The sequence below is a fragment of the Musca domestica genome, unplaced genomic scaffold (genome assembly GCF_030504385.1).
Source record: "Musca domestica strain aabys unplaced genomic scaffold, Musca_domestica.polishedcontigs.V.1.1 48, whole genome shotgun sequence".
Classification (NCBI taxonomy): domain Eukaryota; kingdom Metazoa; phylum Arthropoda; class Insecta; order Diptera; family Muscidae; genus Musca; species Musca domestica.
The window spans coordinates 7117579-7140394 of record NW_026712340.1 but is presented as its reverse complement, the minus strand read 5'-3'; the positions used below and the strand labels follow the sequence as shown (position 1 = coordinate 7140394).

The 22816-nt window shown below is 36.0% G+C and overlaps 1 protein-coding gene across 7 annotated transcripts in view; it reads right to left on the bottom strand.

The window, feature by feature from the left end:
* LOC131804702 (trichohyalin-like) overlaps positions 1–22816 on the bottom strand; it is a 292229-nt gene that overhangs the window by 7252 nt on the left and 262161 nt on the right. For all 7 annotated transcript variants that reach the window (XM_059127776.1, XM_059127769.1, XM_059127770.1 and 4 more), the window contains 7 exons: positions 11400–11582; positions 11021–11341; positions 7246–7434; positions 4848–6872; positions 3095–3516; positions 2891–3025; positions 2748–2805 (listed from right to left, as the gene is read on the bottom strand). In XM_059127776.1, coding sequence (XP_058983759.1) covers positions 2748–2805; positions 2891–3025; positions 3095–3516; positions 4848–6872; positions 7246–7434; positions 11021–11341; positions 11400–11582 — 3333 coding nt within the window. The remainder of the gene's footprint in view (positions 1–2747; positions 2806–2890; positions 3026–3094; positions 3517–4847; positions 6873–7245; positions 7435–11020; positions 11342–11399; positions 11583–22816) is intronic.

Genomic DNA, 22816 nt, shown 5'->3' with positions numbered 1-22816 from the left:
TTTGTGGTTCTTCAGAGAACCATAGAGATATAATAAATTACAGACATTTAGAAGTTGATGTCTTTATACCCTGCAGTGGTAAGGGTATTGTGTGCATTTGTTTGTAACATGGAGAATGAAGCGAGATATACCCATACTTCCTTTTGATAATCTGCATAGAATCATAATCTGGGTCGATTTATGCATGTCCGTCCGTCTGTCCGTCGGTCCATGTATTTTTGTAAACAAAATACAGGTCGAATTTATTGCCCGATCGATATGATATTTTGCACAAATTATTTATTTCACCCAAGGACAAAGTCTTTTTATCGGTAAAAATTTAGATATGGCTCCCATATATATCTTCAATCGATTTCGGGTTAATTGTGCACCAATGGCACATCCAACCGAAATCAATATAGAAGCAAGTACATCAAATTTGGTAAAAATCGGTTAATATTTTGCTACATCTCTCGTATATATGTTTTATACGATTTGGGGTTTTAAGTCCCTCACATGTGTAATACGCACTCCAAGACAGTAATATTTGAAACCGGACATCATATACAGGTCAGAAGTAAGAGCCTAAATTTTTGTCAAGGTCAGATTTGGATATAGCTCCCATATATATCTTTATACGATTTCAGGTTTATTGTGTACCAAATGGCTAATATCAGTCTAGTTGAACTGATTTTTGGCACTTCCGACGGAATTCAGCCCAGAAGCAAGTATTTACAATTTTTGTGAAAATCGGTTCAGTATATATGTTTTTTTTTTAGTTTTTGGTACTTTTCAACCCCTTAATATTTTGCGATAATCTCTAGAAAGGTTCACCTAAATCCAATTTATACGAAATTTAGTCGCTAAGGTTTCTACATAACCTAATCCCATAAACATTTATCTTTATTCCAAATTCCGGGATTCCAGCCCTATCGGTTCACACAATGCCAAATTGTACCAAAATTAGTACATATAAGCACTAATTTTCAAAGCTTCCTACATTCCCCAAAACTACACTTTACAATAATCCACAATTCTATTCTTTTCGTTTCGTCTATATACAAATTGTACGAAATATAGTACAGATAAGTACGAATTTCCAAAACTCCCTGTATAATCCAATTCTAAACTCCAAAAGTAATCTTAATTCCAAATTTCGGGATTCCAGCTCTATCGGGTCACCTAAATCCAAATTGTACCAAATTTAGTACCATATAGTCACATAAGTACGAATTTACAAAACTACTTAAATCATACAATCTCATAGAAATCTTATTTTCAAATTTCAGGCTTCCAACTCTACCGGTTCATGCAATAATAATCTTAGTTCCAAATTTTAGGATTCCAACTCTATTGGTTCTCCCAAAATTTAAACTGTATCAAATTTTATACCATTTAGTACACATGAGTATGAATTTTCAATACCACCTACATACCTCAGCCCTACAATGAAATCTCAGTTAGTAATCTTAGTTCCAAACTTAAGAATTCCGACTTTACCGGTTCTCCCAAAATTTAAATTGTGGCAAGTTTGATACCATTTCGTACACATAAGTACAAATTTTCAAAACTACCTACATACCCCTAGTTAGTACCATTTAGTACCGTTCCTACACACAAGTACAAATTATGAAAATTACGTGCATACCCTACACTCCGCCAGTAATTTTAATTTCAAATTAAGGACTCCAGCTCCATCCGTTCCTCCAAATTCAAAGTGTATCAAATTGAGTACCGTTTAGAGTTTTTCATATTAATCATATCAAACCTTCTCCTCAACCTTGAGTTTCATTCCAAATTTCAAACTTTTAACTCTAACATTTCACTAGTTAGTACCATTTAGTACCGTTCCTACACATAAGTACAAATTATGAAAATTACGTGCATACCCAAATCCTACACTCCGCCAGTAATTTTAATTTCAAATTAAGGACTCCAGCTCCATCCGTTCCTCCAAATTCAAAGTGTATCAAATTTAGTACCGTTTAGAGCTTTTCATATTAATTATATCAAACCTACTCTTTAACCTTGAATTTCATTCCAAATTTATAGCTTTTAGCTCTAACAATTCACATAATACGAAATGGTACCAAAAGTACTTAGTACTTTTCGTACATTTATAGTGCGAATTTCCAAATCCTTTTGGTACATCAATCACTCACTCCATTAGCGACCCTTTTTTTCAAATTAAAGAGTTCTAGCTCTACTGGTTCGTCAAATAGAAAGGGCATCACATTTAGTACTTTTCGCTCCATTCTAGTACGAATTTCCAAAAACCCAGCCTTATCTGACCCCTTCGGCCCAAGAGTGACCCTCAACCAAAATTTCAAGATTCTAGCTTCTTTTGTTGTTGTAAAATGATTCTAGCTTTAGTCGTTTCGTCTGGGCGTTGATGAATCAGTCAGTCAGTCAATTAATTTACTCTTTTATTAATATAGATTTAAGAAAAATTGCCTTTTGCTTCTCCCGGTGGTAAACATTGTAATTTTTTTCTCTATTAATAAATACGGCATACACCCGTGCGAATGCGCAATATTTTTCGCATTCACTTAAATACTCCCTTTTAATACAGGGCCGGCTAAAGAGTTACACTTTTAGGTTCTCTCAATTTTGTTGCTCTCAGATTACATTGTTGGCCAATAGTTCAGATTGAGTGTGTGGAGAAAATTGCGCTCAGTGAAGTCACGCAGGGTTGCATTTTCATGGCCTTTCTGATATTAGCTAAGAACTATCAACAAAGAATCGTAATAATTTATTATACTACTTACATCTTGTTGTTGCTGTGTTTGTGCTTGTTTGACTTTTGCTTGGGCAATCTTTAAGGCTCTGCAAGGAAAGAAAAATACACAAACAAATTGTTATGAGTTTCTGAGCCACCTAAACAAAAGTAATCAAAATGCTCAACACTTACTGTTGCAAGTCCATAATTGTCTTCTCCTTTGCATTCTGTTCCTCCTGTGACATTTGTACCAATTTGAGTAATCGTTCCGTTTCCGTTGCGGCCTTTTGGTGTTCTTCCTTGGTTGTTTGCAATTCCTTGATGCAACTGCAAAACAAAAAGGAAGAATTCATTATACTGAGATAACTACTCTTAAGGAGTGTTGGTTGAACTTACGCTTCCAATTGCCTCTGAGTGTCCATGAGTTTTTTGTTGAGTTCTCCCGCTGCTGCGGCGCCACCACCTTGAGCCTGGATCTGTTTCTCCAGCTGATCCATTTGTTCTTTTCGCTTACGCAGCTGTACATCGAATTCGACCATTTTCTTTTCCTTCTCTTCGATGTCTTTGCGTTTGGCTTCGATCTGTTTGCGTTGTTCCTCAATGATTTTACGTTCACTTTCGACGGCCTTGGCTTGATTATCGATTTGCTTACGAACTTCTTCCAGTTGTTTCTGTTGTTGTTCCAATTGCTGTCGCTGTGCCTCGGTAGCTGCCGCCGTGGCACCACCAGCTTGAGCGGCTTGTTGTAATTGTTGTTGTAGTTGCTGTATTTGCTGTTGGGCAGCTTGTAATTGTTTCCCTTGTTCCTGATTGGCCAGCTGAAGTTGGGAGAAGTTGAGATAAATATTTTATAATATTCACATGTGTTATTTGACGGCTTATTACGACGCTCCTCCAGTAGGGGGATTTCTGCGTTACCGATAAAAACCGATTAAAGAACAAGTAAAAAACAGTAAGTTCGACTGGGCCGAACATTGAATACCTTCCTCCATTTGGAACGAATTTAAAACTTTCAAAAAAAATAAAATCCGTTAAAAATTCTGTTAAAATCTGAAAAATACCGATATCTGTCATAGTCTATGGTTGGATGCTTATTTAGAACCCTATATGGGGGAGGTACCAGAAGGAATGGTTCGATTTCTACCATCTTTATAACAGATCTTCTGCGGATAGAAATATTGAGATATGACAAGTCCGAATGGAATCGGATGTTAATTTTGCGTTTTATGAGCTTCATGACTATTCACAATTTGGACCCTTTGTGGGGGAGGTACCAGAGGAAATAGAGCGATATATTCCATCTTCACAGCAGATCTTGTGTTAGTAGAAATAATGGGAAGTGAACCGGATGCTTATTTCGGATTTTATGATCGTTTTGGTTATTCAAAATTTTGACCCTTTGTGGGGGAGGGACCAGAAGGGGTGGACCGATATATTCCATCTTGACGCTAGACCTTGGATTAATAAAAATATTGTTATGTGTTTTATTTGAAGACAATCGGACTCTTACATCACATTTTATAAGAGTTTTAATTATTCAAAATTTTGACCCTTTGTTAGGGAGGTACTTGATAGAATGGACCGGCATTGTCCATTTTTGCACCGAACTTAGCATTGATGCAAATATTAGCATTTCCAAAGTTGGAGCAAAATCGGATTATCTTTTCTCTTCCTGTGTAGTAAAATGTTTTTTTTTTTTTTTTTTTTAAATTTCGACCTTTTGTGGGAGAGGTACCAGAAAGAGTAGACCGATTTTGTTCATCTCGATCTAAGTTTGATAATAATATTACGATGCAGCAAGTTTGTACCAAATCGGATACTCCCTTCCAGAGTTATCGTGCGCACCATCCAGACAGACGGACGGACGGACGCACAAAGCTAGATTGACTCCAAATGGTCTAAAACAAATTCGGTCCAAAGTGACCTAGGGACTAAACCGTTATTTCAATACTATATATAAACCAAATTTGGTTTGCGTTTTAACCTAAAATCCACAAAATTGCTAGGACGAAAAGATATTTTTTGTTTTGTTGGAAGCAAGAGTTTAAAGTCATCGGGAATCTAAAGGAGAACACCTGTGTTCTTAACCACATTTGACATCAACCCTATTTTATAGTGAAGAATTCTCTTAATTGCAACCCTCACTTACCTGACTCTTTTGCAGCTCCTCGACCAACAGTTCCAATTGCTGTTGGAATTGATCCCGTTGTGTAGTCGCCGCCTGCAACTCAGCCTTAATTTTCTCCAGTTCTTTGTTGATTTCTTCATTGTTGGCAGGTGCTGGTTGTTGTTGCTGTTGCTGTGCTGCCTGTTGGGCTTGCTGCTGTGCCTGTTGCAATTGTTGTTGTGCTTGTATCAGCTGCTGTTGCATCTTCTGCATTTGAGCATGTTGTTCCTTAATATGCTGATCCATCATCTGGATGCGTTTATGCATCTCCTGCGCTGCCTTATCGGCCATATCGGCCTTGGCCTTTTCGGCCTCGATAACCTTGCGGTATTGTTCGACTTCTTCGCGCGAGGCACCACCCTGGGTTGCTGTACCAGCAGCCTGTAAAGCTTTTTCCGATTCTTGGAGTTTTTGTTGCAGCGTTTGGATTTCCTTCTGCATGGCCGCCAGTTCGGCCAACTGGGCGGGTGAGGGTCCGGCCGGTGTGGGTGCGGCTGCTGCCACCGCAGCCGGTGTTGTCGCATGGCCGTTGCGCAACTTGCGATTCTCTTCGCGGGCCTTTTGCAATTCGGTTTCGGCGTTTTGCAACTCCTTCTGGAAGTTCATCAGGATCTCTTGACTCTTCTCCAGCTGGTGGACCAATTGTTCCCGTTCGATTGTCAACTGTTTGCAGTCGGCCTCCAACTGGGCCATGTGCTTCTCGAGCTGTGGATGTGGTTTGTCCGCTACGCCGGTGCGCGCCGTTTGTCTCAGAGCCTCCTTCTCGGCCTCCGCTTTCTCGAGGCGATCGTGTAGACGACCCAATTCAGCAGACATTCGTTCAAATTCAATGCGTGTAGATTCATTAGCTTCCTGTTGTTTAGCCAAATGCATTTGAGCTTTCTCCAATTCTTTAGCCAGTCTTCCGGCTTCCAATTCGGTAGCATCACGAGATTGTAAAGCCTTCTCTAACCTATCCCTTAACCTATCTATCTCTGTACGCTCTCCTGCTGTTACCGAAGCTCGCACTGACTCAGCCGGGCTGATGGCTGAAGATTGTTGTAATCTCAAACGTTCTACCTCCTTCAGAAGTTTCTCGTGCTTGTCTCGGGCCTTTTCGCGCTCGATGTGAGCTCTCTCCAGCTCGGTGCGTTGTTTTTCCTGGCTGGCCAACAGTTTGGCCACTTCTCCCTTGGAGAGTTCCAGTTGCAGTGATGTCTCGTGCAGTTTGGACTCCATGTTCTGGATCTCGTTTTCAAGCTTCTCATACTTGTCGCGGTACTTCTCGAAGGATTCTGATTCGTATTGGGACTTGCCGCGAATAGTTTCCAGTTCCATGAGAGTTTTGTCGAGTTTTTCACGCAAACGTTCGTTCTCCTCTTTGAGGCGTCGGGTTTCACGGCCAAACGTTTCGGTGTCTTGCAGTTTTCGAAGTTCGGCCTGGCTCTTTTCATAACGATCGCGCATTTTCTCCATTTCCACAGCGTAGTGGGCAGCTTCCTCCTTGGCTGCTTCCACACTGGCACTGGCCTTGCTCTGAGCGGCATGGGCTCTCTCCAGCTCATACGATACTCTCTCCAGTTCGGATTGCAGATGTTCCTTTTCGCCTTGGGTACGGCGTAGATCGGTTTGTATTTTGTCATAGCGTTCTCGGTGGTGTTCGAGTTCGGCACGTGCATTGTCCTCGGCCTCCTTGGCTCTGCTAAGTTGCAGGGCGGCCCTATCACAGGCCTCTTGCAATCGGGTGCTTTCGTCTTGTAGCTTACGCAAATCTTCACGGGCTTTCGAGGCGGCCAGTGAAGAGCGTTCGGCCTCAACCTCAAGTCGGGCACGATCCGCTTCGGCCGTGTCACAGCGTGACTGTAAGCGATAGATTTCATTTTGAGCACGATCATATTTCTCCAACATCTTCTCGAACTCTTTGTTCGAGGTATCCTTCTCATCGATAAGTTTCTGGCTGGCGTACAGGGCCTTGTCTAGTTTCTCTTTGAGAATTTCCACCTCGGTCACGGCATCGTCACGTTCCATCTGAAAAGGATAATGGCGGAATTTCTATGAGAAAAGCAAGACAACAATTCCGATACTCTTGCAGAGGCAAAAGCTACAACTAACAAACAGCCAATCGTTTTGGTTTTTTGTTGTTTTTGTTGAGGTATGGTGAGGTTAGGTAAGGTTAGGTTTGATTAGGTTAGGTTAGATTATATTATATATTTATGTAATTAAATTGGTTAACGTTAAGTTTCCGAACATAAGCATGCATTGTTTTTTTCTGCTTATTTAAGGTCCTGTTTGTTGCCATAATAAGTTGAGGTTCAGGTTAAGGGAAAATTTTGAAATTCTCTTTTTTTGGTTTGTTGTCTTTTGGAGATGGGGGGAAATTCGGGGAGATTGTGTAAATTACCTGTAATTTCTGCTGTATGACATGGGATTTTTCGTAGCGTTCTTTCAGTACTTCCAAATCGGTTTGCATTGCCTCTCGATCGCGGGCTGCCTTTTGTAGCAGGGTCTGTGACGATTCGGAGCGTTCTTTGAGTGTTTCCAATTCATCGGAGAATTGATCACGCTCCTTTTGGACACGGGCAAGTTGCATCTACATTTATGTGGTGTTCGATTTGTGGGTTTTAGTAATAGTTTGTTAAGGTTTTTTGTTTTTGTTTTTGGTTTTTGTTATTTCAAACAACAGGGTTATGTACACAAGTCGTTACAGAGTTACATCAAATAAATTATTAATAGACAGAAATAGAAAGGGGGAGAGAGATAGAGATAGTAATAGATTTATAGTATGTTTGAGTACTAGTATTATGCGATAGGGAAGTTATTTCCGTTTTTTACAAAAGAGTTTTACACAGACAAACACACTCACACACACACACACAGGGTTACACATATACTATAGATAGTTTTAGTTTCGTTTTGTTAGAATTGCATACAAATAATTATTACATTCATACATGGTAGATGATGCAGGCTTGACATTGGCGTAGCTTATGGATTTTAAAATAATAGTTTGGTTTTTGCTATTTATTGGATATTTTTTTTTTAAATAATTAAAAAAAAAAAAAAAACATTATGTTCGGTCGGGCCGAACTTTTAATACACTCACCATGGCATAAAAAAACATTACATATATAAAAGTATCTGAATTCAAACGTGTTCCACTTTAAACTTCAAATCGCAGTACGACCGTTTGGATAATGCTGTTAAACTTTTTAAAAAAAAACCGTAAAGTGGGCGAGGCCGTTTATGGGGGCCATACCAAAACGAGAACCTCTATAGGCAATTTTATACTTCAAGTATTGTCATTTACCAAATTCTCTTAAACCCCAAATTTGAAACAACTTCAAGGGTAAATATAACTAGGATTATCAAAATACCGAATATCGGTGGGTATTGCGATAGGAAAACGTGGACCTAAATGTTCAATGTTCTACCACCGGAGCTAGAACCCATTATAACCTACAAATACCAATTTTTAGACAAATGCGTGGAAAAATGTGATACCATTATGTGGGGGCGAATATCCGGAGATACCATTATGTGGGGGGCTATAGGAAAACGTGGACCTATGTTCTATGTTCCGCCACAGGAGCTAAAACACATTACGAACTAAAAATACAAAGTTTTGGACAAGTCCGTGGAAAAACTTCCAATAACTGTCGAGGAAGTGAATTCCACGATTATTAGAAGTAAAATTGTACACGATATTTAGTCACGCCTAAACTACCGCGGGCGTGACTCATTTCTTCCCTAAAGATGCAACTTCCGTGGTGGGAAAGCGATATCAACCGCGATGATTTCTGAAGCTTAGGTGTGACTTCTAAGTGATTTATGGGATATTTTTTGCTTGCGGGGTAGGGACAAGCAGTCAGTTTAGTATTGAATAGCGACTAGTAAACGTCGACAGTAAAGAGATAATACTGTAGGCAACGTAAAGAAATGTGTGCTAAATAGACTATACAGGGTGAGATGAAAAAACTGCAGCCAACTTCAGACTGCTGTCATTTCTAAGCCATTCGTCCGACTGCTGTTAAAATTATTCCAGTGTCAGCTCATTATATTGTTTACATGCGTACAAAAGCGTTTTGGTGAAAATGTTCGGGAAAAAAGTTATTCGTGATGGAATCCAAGCGTGATAGTGTGATTTTTTTTATATTTGGCGGGAAAATTACAAATGGCTATCGTTAGAGCACTCCAGCATTTAAATGTGAATAAATCTTTTGTGTCTCGTAGCGTAGCCCGACGTCAAGGAAGTGGACGGAAGAAAACACCAACATCTGCAGAAATGGTTCGAAAAGTAAAGAAGCGACATGATCGAAACCCGCGTCGCAATGGCTCTTGAGCTGAACATATCGCAATATTACATTCGGCAAATATTGAAAAATGAGCTCGGGTGAAAGCCATTGAAATTTCAAAAAGAGCAAGAACTTACACTGCAACAGAAGGAAAATAGACTCAAAAGAGTTGCTTTGCTTGGCCGAAAGTGGGGAACTGAACATTCGTTGTCGTTGTCCAGCAGTTTGTAAACAAACAAAATTATCGTGTTTACTTGCCAAAGAGGTCAGCTGAAAATGTGCACCTTCGGTTGGCCACCAGTACTCAAGCGCCGGCCATGGTGATGGTGTGGCCCGCCATAACAGCCGATGGTTACTTTCCGCTCGTATTAATCGACCGTGGCATCAGAAAAAATGCCGAATATTATCGCGAAAATATTCTGAAGGGTGTATTATAGCCTTGGGTAAGCAAATATTTTGGCCGCAGACCTTGGACATTCCAACAGGACTCAGCACCGTTGCACTAAGCACGCACCACCCAAGAATGCTTACAAAATGAGGTTCCTTGCTTCATTTCCAGCACACAATGGCCACCAAAATCTCCGGATACCAATCCGATGGACTATTGTGTCTGGAGTATTTTGGAAAGCAAAGTTGGCACTAAAAAATACCAACGTGTCGTTCACGTCAAGAAAGCGCTTCGCCGGGAATGGGCCAAAATACCGAAGAGCAACATTCGGGCAGCGTGTGACGGTTTCATTGACCGTTTGAAGGCCATAATTCGTACCAAAGGTGACCAAATTCCAACAAATCTAAACTTATTCTAAAATTTGATGCTATTTCCGAAAGTTTTTGCTTTCATTCAATAAAATTTAGAAAAAAAAAAATAAAAATTATGGCGTTTGACTTTTTTGCAGTTTTTTTATCTTACCCTGTAGACTATATAGTCTTGTGAAAGTTATTGAATGAATACAATGGAAGTAGAGACCTTCATGATCTAGTCAGAGTGGTATAGAGGTAAAAGACAGAGCCTCCAGATCAGCATACCATTCAAACAGGACTTATTAGTACTTACACTAACGCAGTAACAAAATATATGGAGGAATACCATTCACATAGATCATTGAAAGAACAAGAACTGTCGCGACAAACCAGAGTAGTTTTGGTACGTCAAGGATCAAGGGGGGGGGGGCATTTGTGATTAGCATACCTCCGAAAAACAGATAAAGCTTTTACATATTTAAAGCTTTCACAATTTTTACACACGCACATTTACAATGGCAACAAGATTTTGTCTAAAGTTGCGATAAGCAATAGAGCTAAACGGAGAGGATTAATGGGAGTTTCGATAAAAACTTTTTTATATTGAATAATACGATCGATAATTAAATTTTATGTCGAAAATGTTATCGATAAGAACGGTTTCTATACGAAATGTTAAAGATAACACTATTTTCTATAGACCATGATCTCGAAAGTATGATTTTCTTTTTATAAAGCTATTTTCTTTAGAAATTGTTATCGATAATAACTATTGCTACAGAACATGCTGTCTATTGAACTGTTCCAGAACTGCAAGAATATAAAAGTTTTTACTGTGATATCGAAGAAAATTGCGAAAATAATAGATTCTTGCAGGTTCTGGAACAGACCATATAATAACATTTTTCATTGTTATGTTATCAATATCAACATTTTGCATAGAAAATTTAATCGTTATCATATTTCAAGCATCCTTGAATTTAAATATATATAGATTGGCGCCCAATGTGACGGTTTTATACTATTATATGTATATCTGTTCTTAAGTAATCATTATTTCAAAAGTATTTTAACATTCCTAAATCAAAGCTACGCCAATGCCTGGAGGTTACAAATAATTGTGAAAACTTGTGCAGCTCTTACCTGTGTCTTTTCAAGTTTTTCACGTATTCGATCTGTGTCCAATGTAAGAGTTTCACGTTCTTTCTGCATGCGGGCTGCCTGACCCAATGCCTTGTCCAATTGTGATTGTAGACTGTCATAGTCGTAGGTATATTTCTCCTTCTCCAATGTGAGACGACGAACTTCGGCATTGGATTTGTCCAGTTTCTCTTGCAAATGATCGACTTCGTTTTGTGCCTTGTCCAATGCATTTTGCAATTTCTCCTGTTGTAATTGTGCTTTGCCCAATGTGGCCTGGGTGCGTTCCATTTCTTCCTTCATCTTGTCCACTTCGGAGAAGGCCTAAAGAGAAAAATTATTATTATTTTGTTCATATTTACGTTGTTTGTGTGCTACTTACTCTATCGCGATCGGCATGTATGCGTGAAATGCTGCCTTGGACCTTTTCTAGTTCCTGTCGCAAACTTTCCTGTTCACCTTGGGCATTTTCAAGTTTGGCCTTCAGTCTATACACTTCGCCCTGGCTCTTTTCGAGTTTCTCCTGCAAAGCGGCAGCCTCTTCACGTGCCCTCTCAGCATCCGACTGTTTGGTAAGTGGAGGGTGGGGGAAGAAATTCAAATTTTTAATTATTACATTTGTTAAAAAAACAGTTGAGTTTTTTTGCAAATTTTGTTTTTCAAATTCACAACAAATGGGGTAGACAAAAATAACAAACAATCTATGAACTATGAAACGTCTAGGAATTGTTTAAAAAAGCAAATTTCGCAACAATGAATCAACATTAAACTTAAAAGTATATTTTATGAAATCTTGTTTTTTGTATTTTTTTAATTAGAAAACGATAATTTGAGAGTGATTGTGAATCAGTTAGATCAGGAAAAAGACAAGGACAGATCTCGCAATTAGATCATTTAATTTAAAGCATACGTAGGCCAATGTAATTTCCTTGTCATTTCCTTATCTAAATTACATGTTTTTTTTACATAGTTTTATTTTTAATGGTGGGAAAATGTAAAAATGTTTTGTGGTAGTGGTATTAGTTGAGGTGGTAAGTTTAGTCAGAGAGTAGTGCATAAAGAGAAATTATAAGAAAAATGTTGAAAAGAATTTGAGAAGAAAAAATGTGTTAAGAGAAGAAAATGTTTCAAAAACAGAGAGTGAGAGTCAAGAGAGGTAGAGAGAAAGAGTTAAAAAAGAAGAAGTATAGAACGAAATATAACTCTCGATTTTGGGAGTATATCAAACAATCTCAATGTTAGTGTATACACGGGGATTCAATTTATACGATCTACGTAGAATACATTGATCTTTGGATTATCCCTAGTTTCTTTTTTTTCAGGATGAAATTATTATATATACGTATTTGCATTCAATGTCATAAAAAATATTTCAATAAACCGAAAAAATTCATTAGACTTGCATTGTTTTTTAGCTGTCCGACAGAACGTTGCCTATGTAACTGTACGACGATACACAGACGCGATTACTTTCAATTATCTTATATTCAATGTTCACAAATCTTACTTGACTTTCGAAGGCAACTTATCGCTCTATATTATTTTTTCACACACAAGAAGTCCTTACAGATAGAAGGTCATAAGAATGCATTGCATTTAAGGCTACCATAAGACCGCATTTCTTTGCTCTTGACAGATGCAAAAGAAAAGAATTTATATGATATTATTTCTTAATATTTTACTATAATACGAACAATAAGATTCGCAATCTTTTTTTTTTTTTAAATAAGATGAAGAGTTAAAATTTATGATCTATTTTTAAGGACAGTTACTAAAATAAGACATACCATATTGCCAATAGAGAAATGACTGTTCAGCTATATTTCGATCAGTAACCTTACACGTCTACGTATGTCGATGTTGAGATTGTCAATAGAAGTACTGATAGCGCATTGGTAATTGTGTCCCTGCATTGGAACTAAAGAGAGTCCCAAATATAAGGCAATTTTTATATTTCGTGTCATTTTTCCACATTTGAACAATTGTTATTCTTTGCTAGTAGAAGGTACGAGATTAATAAAAATTGTGAACGACTCATTTTCATTGTGAAATTATTTTTGTTTTGTTTTCGTTAATTGGGTATTGACGATGATGAGTATGCTGATGAAATCATCTTCAGTGACGAGGTCCATTTCCATCTTGATGACTTGTCAAAAGGGTAAGGAAAATCCTCGAGAAGCAAATGCATCCTTAATGCGTCGCTTTGTGGTGTGGTTTTCGGTCTGGAGGAATCATTGGACCTTTTTATACCCTCCACCTTGGAAAGATGGAAATATTCGTAGTAGACCCCATAAAGTATATATTCATAATCATAAAATTCGAAGTCGATTTAACGATGTCCGTCTGTCTGTTGAAATCACGATACAGCCCACATTATTTGACGTAGAGCGTCAAAATTTAGAAGAACAATTTATATTGTATCTAGGATGGTTGGTATTGAAAATGAGATATATCCGTCCACATTTTGGTATAGTCCCCATATTCGATATTTTGATGATTTTTGCCATATTTCTTCGCGGATTTTTCTAAAAATTGGTATTTGTGTGTTTTTTTACTTGTTTTTAAGAAAATGAGGTAGGTCAAGTGTTTGGCATCGAGCAATGATAATTAGTTTTTATACCCTCCATTATTCTATGGAGGTTATATTAGTTTTGACATTCTGTAGGTAACTCCTCGAAATATTCGTGATAGATTCTAGAAAGTATAAATATTCTTGATCAGCGTAAAATTCTAAGACGATTTAGCGATGATCGACATCATTTGCCCGAATTGTTGCAAATTTCATATTCGAATTTTGTAAGGGGTACTACTGCCTATGCTGTATTTGAAGATCTTTAAACAATTATACCACAAGACAAATTTTAAATATTTTAATTAATTTCCGTTTTTTTGTGATTCCACCCCTCTGCGCGCCGTCTTGTGAAACCTCCACACTAATTTTTTCAATGCTAGACAAAAACAAGTAGAAAAATAACCAGTTGGAAGAAACTTGAAAAATTTCAACAATACGACCATACGAATTTTAAAACAATGCCGGTAAAAAATGTCGCTAATATCATCCAAATATCGAATATCGTTGTGTATATATAGATAATTCTCTTCCAGATGGTAAAGTACTCAGAAAAAAACTTCTTGTGTAGACTTTCAGATCAATCCATTCAAAAATATAACTAAAATCATCAAAATACCGAATATCGGGGGATACCGTTATATGGGGGCTATATGATATCGCGGACCGATATAGTTCCTCTTACAATTTGGCCTGCCTATTTTTTTGGAATCTAACACCACTGGGCTGTACAGAGACCTACGTTAAATGGTGGCAAAGACATAGAAGTATAAAGGTGAGACAAGGCAGAGTCAAAATATTGTCACCAGGTGGAAATACCTCTGTTATTACGATATAATAAAAACATAATCACCAATGTTAAATTGTTTTAACAGCAAATTCAATTTTCAATTAGTCGAAAACGTCAATAGAATGTACAAAAAATTTTATTCGTAAAATTGCACTGTAAATATGATTTTTATGATAACATGTCACTGTTGTGAGCAGCGCTTCTATATATATTTCACATTAACTATTTTTCCATAATGCATTTTGTCCAGTCTTTACCATTTTAGGTCTTTGATAGTGGTCCTGTATTTGCAGTTTGTGAAGTTTTTATCCTCTGAGAAACGAATGACAAAATAATAAGTTTATAAAAAGACGCTATTTCAAAATATCTGAAATTAGGAAGTACCGTTAGTATATGGCCTACATATAAAACTGGACTGATCTTCAACAATTTTGCAGAGATAGATTTCAATATATGTACCTAAAATTTGGAAGTGTTCTTATATATGGTCAACACATAATAGTGGACCTATCTCCACAAAATTTAATAGGAAGAGATTCTATCACCTCAGAACTCAAATTTCAAGTTACTCATGTATAACAAAGTTTCACAAAGTATTTATAGTATCTGAGTTTTATTTAAAATTTAAAAATTGCGTTGCGTTGCACCTTTTATTAGGTTTTAATTATTAATTTTTTATTCCAATACTTCGAAACTCTGAGTTTTATTATCAGGGCGCTATACACATTAAATAATAAAATACAACATATTAAAATACTTCGATTACATGCAAATAATTAGAATAATTAACTTAAATCTTGCGTAGTAGGGTAAGTGTGCCTAAATTCGGCATGTCCCAGTAGTCGGCACTTTTTATTTTTAAGCCCAAATAAATTAAACTATTATAACTAAATGTATTTTGTTTACTTCAAATATATTGCCAGCTATCTTTGTGCATAATTTCGCTAAGAAATGATGATTTATTCTAATAAAAATTAAATTTTTGTCTGTGAAGGCCCTCAACAATTCATATTCTTAAGAAAAGTACAATAAAGACGTCGAATCAGTTTACCTAAACAAAAATATTATATTTTAATGAAGTAATTTATTATTATTATTAATTATTCTTACAAAAAAATTGGTACGCCGACTGTTGGAACATGCCATACCGACAATTGGCAAGTGGTGCCGACTATTGGCAAAAGAGCATTGTTTTAATAAAACTACAAATCTATGAAATTTAAAGTTATTAAAACTTTATTTATTATTGCAAAAACTATTCAAAATTTCGAATCTGTATAAATTAACTTTGTAAAAATTGAAATGTTCCACTCAGAATGGTGAGCGAATAAAAACCCGAAAATCCTAAAAGTGCCGACTACTGGTACACTTACCCTATGACTGACGCGTAAAATGTTTAGCCCTATAGCCATAGCACAATAAACGCCCAATCCGTTATTTTCTGTTTTATGATATCGATAAAACAACAATCGCAAGGGTACGTTCAGTATGGATAAAGCTGTCTCTTTGTGGCTGTTGCTTTATTGGTGACACGTCACATGAAATAACGGATAGCACGTTCATAGTATCATTACGGACATAACGCAATAACAAGGTGTTCCTTCAAATTTTTCGTATAGAGAAACATATCGATCGCTGTAAATTTTTAGATCACCGAATTTGACAGTATTTTTTTGTCTACTACTTTTTTCTACATTGCTGTTAACATTGGTAATAAGAAATTGGAAGCGTACGAGAGTTTCAAAATAAGTTTTGTACTCGATTTCGACTGCGGTGATTTGGTCCCAGATGTAACGTCAAAATTTGTTTACACTTTGTTGCCTATTTATCTTTTGTTCTGTGATTTCAATTACAATAATGCGTTTTGGCATTAAACTTGGTAGTGAGTTGGCTTGGAAGTTTAACCTTGTACTTGGTCCATAATTACGGTCAAGCAGAATGAGCATTGCAAGCCTGAAATATATCGATAATACACCTACGAGGAGACACCTTTATCGATACTCTAACGTGTTAAATGTCTCAATATATACATCCAAGGATTTTACGAGTTTCAACTTGAAACATTTATTGTTCTATTTGTTTGTCCTTTAATGTTTTATAAAGTCATTATTTGTCTACTTTATTATTCCAAAGATCAATGTATTGTTAAAGTGATTGGGTGGGGAGGCGTATGCTATATAATATCTATTACAAATACATACAAAAATATACAAATATTTGTATATTTGATCGCAATGTATCACTGGGGGTTTTTTATTACATGGACAATATACAGAGATAGAGAGAGAGAGAGAAAATAGACAGACATATATTGGGCGTTTCTATTAAAGGATTTACTAACACTTATCCTTTTTACACAATGGTGATTCTCATGTTTCTAAACGACAACAAACAAACGACAACAGCGAAATCGAGAGTTACCATATTTTATGATACAAGAAAAATGGTGACAGAGAAATAGAAATGTTAGGTTATGAAGCAGAACGTCGAATTTGATGATTGTTAATCACACGAATATCGAACAAATTGGAGGTATTTTTTCGGATTTATTTTTTCGAATGCAATGACAAATACGAAAATTAACATGAATGACATTGATTTGATTGGTTGATTTTTTTTGGTTAGTTTTGGAACAACAAACGAACGAACGAAAACATGATTAATGCCAGAATATCGCAAATATGTTCTCTATGACATTAAACGAAATTTGTTAATGGTTGCGATAGTGGTGGTTATGATTTGTCAAATTTATTTAACAAGGATTTTGGTAGATTTCATTTCATAATGAACATATATAATAGTTTTTTTGTTTTAATTTTTTACAACTCAAAAAGATTTCATTTTGTTAACATTTTTTAAGGAAAATTTTAAGTTGCATAAATTTTTTCTTTTTTTTTTTCGAAAAAAGAAAAATAATTTTTAAATTTGCTGTTAAGTTTGTTTTTTTTTTTTTTTAATTCGCATTGGAAGCAATTACTCACAAAACGTTTATCGGTTTCGCCCTAGGTTTTGATACAATGAATGTGGCAGAGAGAGAGAGAGAGGCAAGCATAACGAACGATAGATACGATAGGTACGAATTTGAGTTTGACAGTTGATATTTGTTGGTAAATTGTTGTTTAATGTTTGGATACATTTCGACAATTAGTTTTGTAAAGTATTTGTGAAAATATAGTAAATATACAAAAACTAAAAATTTGATTTTTTCATATAAATTAAAAACAAAAATAAATAATTGAAATGATTTTTGTACATAACATTACACAAAAAGGAAAACTTAACGAAAAACTGGGAAGTGAGTGTAAGAGAAAATATAATAAAATTGTATTTTTCTTGAGTTTCTTTTTGTAGTATATTTTTGTTAATATTATTTGCAACAGCTTATGTCAAATTGGGGTTTTCTTGAAACATAAATCGAAAACAAGTCAATAACAAATTGAACAATAAATATTCTATTTAAAAACATTACTACTAGCGTCGAAGAATTATGACATTTTGCAATATTAAATATTTCGGAATTAGTTTTTACATTAATTTATTATACTTATAAAAATGTAACAATGGAATCCACAAAATTTTATATATTTTTATTTTAGGCAAAATTTAATATATTTGCATTTAAAGTTATTTTAAAATGTACTAAAACTTGTAGTGTTTAGCATATATACACATACAGGGTGAGATAAAAAACTGCAAAAAAGTCAAACGCCATAATTTTTACATTTTCTTTTTAATTTTATTGCATGAAAGCAAAAAATGTGGAATTGGTCACCTTTGGCACGAATTCAAACAGCCAATGAAACCGTCACACGCTGCCCATATGTTGTTCTGCGGTATTTTGGCCCATTCTCGGCGAAGCGCTTGCTTGAGGTAATCGACACTTTGGTATTTTTTAGTGCCAACCGTGCTTTCCAAAATACTTCAGTCACAATAGTCCAACGGATTGGTATCCAGAGATTTTGGTGGCCATTGTGCGCTGGAAATGAAGCGAGGAACCTGATTTTGTAACCATTCTTGGGTGGCGCGTGCTGAGTCCTGTTGGAATGTCCAAGATCTGCGGCCAAAATGTTTGCGTGCCCAAGGCTTTAATACACCCTACAGAATATTTTCGCTATAATATTCGCATTTATTCTGATGCCACGGTCGATTAACACGAGCGGGGAGCGACCATCGGCTGTTATGGCGGCCAACACCATCACCATGGCCGGCGCTTGAGTTCTGGTGGCCAACCGAAGGTGCACAAGCAAATTCGCCAGTTCACCACTTTCGGCCAAGCGAAGCAACTCTTTAGCCCTTTTGAGTCTCCTTTCTTTCTGTTGCGGTGTAAGTTCTTGCACTTTTTGGAATTTCAATGGCTTTATCCCGAGCTCATTCTTCAATGTTTGCCGAATAGAATATTGCGATATGTTCAGCTCACGAGCCATTTTTCGGTGACTGTGACGCGGGTTTTGATCAAGTTGCTTCTTTACTTTTCGAACCATTTCTGTTGTATCACGGTAATCCGCTACCAGTATCACGGTAATGAGCGATGGTACGAGACACAAAAGATTTATTCAGATTTAAATTCTGGAGTGCTTTAACGTTAGCTACTTGTGGTTTTCCAGCCAAATGTAGAGAAATCACACTATCACGCTTGAATTCCATTACGAATAACTTTTGTAGTCGAAAATTTTCACCAAAATTCTTTTGTACGTTGGTAAACAATATAATGAGCTGTCACCGGAATAATTTTAACAGCTGTGGGACGAATGGCTTAGAAATAACAGCAGTAGTTTGTTCATCTCACTCTGTATGTAATGGGAATTATTTTTTTGGTAAGCAATTGTCCAACTAGATTCCATGTTAATTTTTTTTTTAATTAATTTTAATGTTTATGTACATTAATGAGTCTAGCTGATCTTTGACAGAAGCTGCTACTTATTTGTAAATATGTATTTGTATAAATATAAGTATATTGTAATATTATGTTTTCATGAATTCATTTAAACTTTCTTCTGAAATTATTTATGTGTTGTTTTGCTTGAGTGGTGTTTAATGTTATGTTATGTTATTCGGTTTTAATTATGTAGGTTTCTTTAGAGTGTTGATTGATTTCATAAATTAATTACACATACATTTATTTTTATTTATAAATATATGAATACACGTATGATGCTTGATAAATTAAAGAAAAAAAAAACAGAGAGAAGCAGTTATGTTCTGAATAAAAATAAAATACGTTTACTAATGGTTTTTTTTTTGATTGAAAGTTGCATTGATTATTCGAATATCATTCCAATGATAGTTACTTAAATCATTTAAACACCACTTAAAATAAATTAAACAATAAAATATAACACAATTCATAAAAAATGCCAATGGCTTCACATAGATAATTTAATTGCAGAGTAATTGTTTTAAATAGATACACATAATGTTTGTTGTAGAACGTCGAGTAAAATATTGTAATTTAAGACGAAAAAAATGCAGACCTTTACTTCATAGCTCAAATTTCGCAGGATAATAAGGATCTAAATGTGGCGAACTCATATGAAACAAGTGAAAAACTTGTAAGTTCGGCCAGGCCGAACTTTGAATATCCTCCACCATTTGGAACGAATTTGGCAATTTTCAAAAACTATAAAATCCGTTAAAAATTCTGTTAACATCTTAAAAATGTAGAATGTTGTTGCGTTCATCCCCATTATAATTTGCAATTTAATGCACCGAACGTGCTGGACGCCAGCCAAAAATGTAAAATGGATACGCAGGGCGGCCGACTAAATTTTAAAAAGTGATGCCAAGTTTCAAGTTGTTTATTGTACAACATGAGAGACGTGTGGCAAAAATACAACTCTGGGGATAATAGTTGGTAGGTAGAACACCTGATAAAGGTAAATAATAAATGTCAGGGAAATTGTGGGAAAATCTTGGAAAAGAGGGAAAGTTTGGTTAAGCGTCCTTGGTGGCCGTATATAAAGCACAGAGAAGGCTAAAAGCACCATTATTTCAAAGTGGTGTGGAACAATGTATCTGTTTTATTAGGGTCTATAGGATGAAATACACCTGCATAGGTAATATTTGTCATAAGCCATCACAATATTCAAATGCGAAACTTAAAAAAAAAATCGATAACAATGTAACTAAAATCATTAAAATACCGAATATCGGGATGTACCGTTATATGGGGGCTATACTAAGACGTGGACCGGCACAGACAATTTTCTGTCTTCGGCTGTAGTATCTAATACGAACTTCAAATACCAAATTTGAAACGATTCATTCACCGGAATTGAATTGAAGTATCGCTAAAATCATCAAAATACCGAAAATCGGGAGGTACCGTTATATGGGGGCTATACGAAGACGGGGACCTGCACAGACATTTTTTTGTAATAGGCTGTAGTATCCATTACGAACTTCAAATACCATATTTGAAACAATTCCGGTGAATAATGTCGCTAAAATCATCCATATACCAAATATCGGGAAACATTTTTATATAGGGGCTATACGAAGACGTGGCACAGATAATTTTCTGTCATAGGATGTAGCATCCATTGCTTACATCAAATACCAATTTTGAAAGAATTCCGGTGAATAATTACGCTAAGATCATCAAAATACCGAATATTGGGAGGTACCGTTATATGGTGGCTATACGAGAACTGAACGGTACCTTCCGATATTCGGTATTTTCATGATTTCAGTGACATTATTTATTGGAATTATTTCAAATTTCGTATTTAAAGTTCGTAATGGATGTTACAACCTATGATAAAAATTTAGTATGCAGGTCCACGTCTTCGTATAGTCCCCATGTAGCGGTTTTCAATTAAGTGGTAGCTTTCCGATTTTTTTTGAACATTTTCAAGTTCCTTTCAAATGGTTGGGGGTATTAAAAGTTCGGCCCGGCCGAACTTAGCTTCTATTTTACTTGTTTATGTTATATTGTGGGTAAATTAAAAGTTTGGCCTACATGTTTTATAGCAGGGTACATTTATGGAAAACCATACAATTTAGGTGCTTCGGCAGAGTAACATAACAAATAGTTTAAACTCCTCTGTTTATTATAAGTTTGATTGGGCCAGAATTTATGTAACACAACGAAATATTGGTTTCCCTCATAGGAAAGTATATATGGATCTTCCTATCTCGCCGAGCTGAGTCGATCTAGCTATGTATGTTCGTCCGTACGTCTGTCCATGTTAATTTGTAATCACGCTACAGGTCGCAATTATGCCCCGATCCTAACGAAATTTTGCACGAAGGTGGGGTTAGGGTCAGTTGGAGATGATCGCCAAATGTTTAGGGGTTGAAATGGACCAAATACTGAAAAAATGTCGGATTTTGCAGTAGCAATTATAGACCAATCGACGCGGAATTTCGCATGTAGCTAGAGTTTAGGGCTGGGAAGAAGCCTACTAATTTGGGTAGTCATCGGATAATATTTAGCGGGTAAAATAGACCATATCTTTTGTGTTGAAAAAATTCAACATTTTTCTAATTTTTCTAAATTGTTCATTAAACCGCGAATATTTTAAATCCCGGCGAAATCACAAAGCCATGACAAGGTTACTTCTGATCTTTACATTGATGTTAACATCCAACAAATCGGATATATAGCAAAATATGTGCGATATATATGTCCTTCAAAGAAGATATGCTTGAATGATCTCTTACATGTCGAGAACGGCTGAACTGATTTCGACAGTTCTCATTAATTCAGAATGGCCTCTTGGCAGGAAAGAAACAACGTCTAAAAAATCGCATAAAAATATCTCTCTAAAGATGAAAATGTTGATTTTGTAAAATTTTCTCATATTTTTTCAATTTTGTCATATTTTTGGCATATTTCCATTTTGAATTAAACATTTGGTAATATTTCTACAGCTAACAAAACTAAGTAGTTAGGATATCATATACAGATCGCATTTGTGGCCCGATCCTTACGAAATTTTGCATGGGGAAAAGATGAGGGTCAGAATAGAAGCCTACTCTTTTTGGAGATGATCGCCATATATTTAGCGGTTGAAATGGACCAAAAAACTGCAAAATTGTCAGCAGGTCGTAATTATCGCCTGATCCTCACGCACATTTGAATGGGGGTTACCGGACATTGCAAAAGCCAAGCAGTTTTGGATGGCCATTCAAAAATATTCAATGTGTGAAATAGTTTGCCAACTTTTGTAGACAAAAATGAAAATGAAAATTTTTGGAGAATTCACAAATACAGGAAAGACACACTTCTGACTATTTCGATAACACTGATTTCGTTGAAGAATATAGTCAAATGTATGTATCGCATATAGATGCGTTTCAGTCAAAAACCAATAATAAATGTTGATCTTTTGCCACTTCTGAGAGATTATAGGTCTTTGGGAAATATTGGTTCCAGATCTAGGAAGACTATTTACGTGCAACATCTTCCAATAAATTGGAAATGAGCAAATTAGTTTAA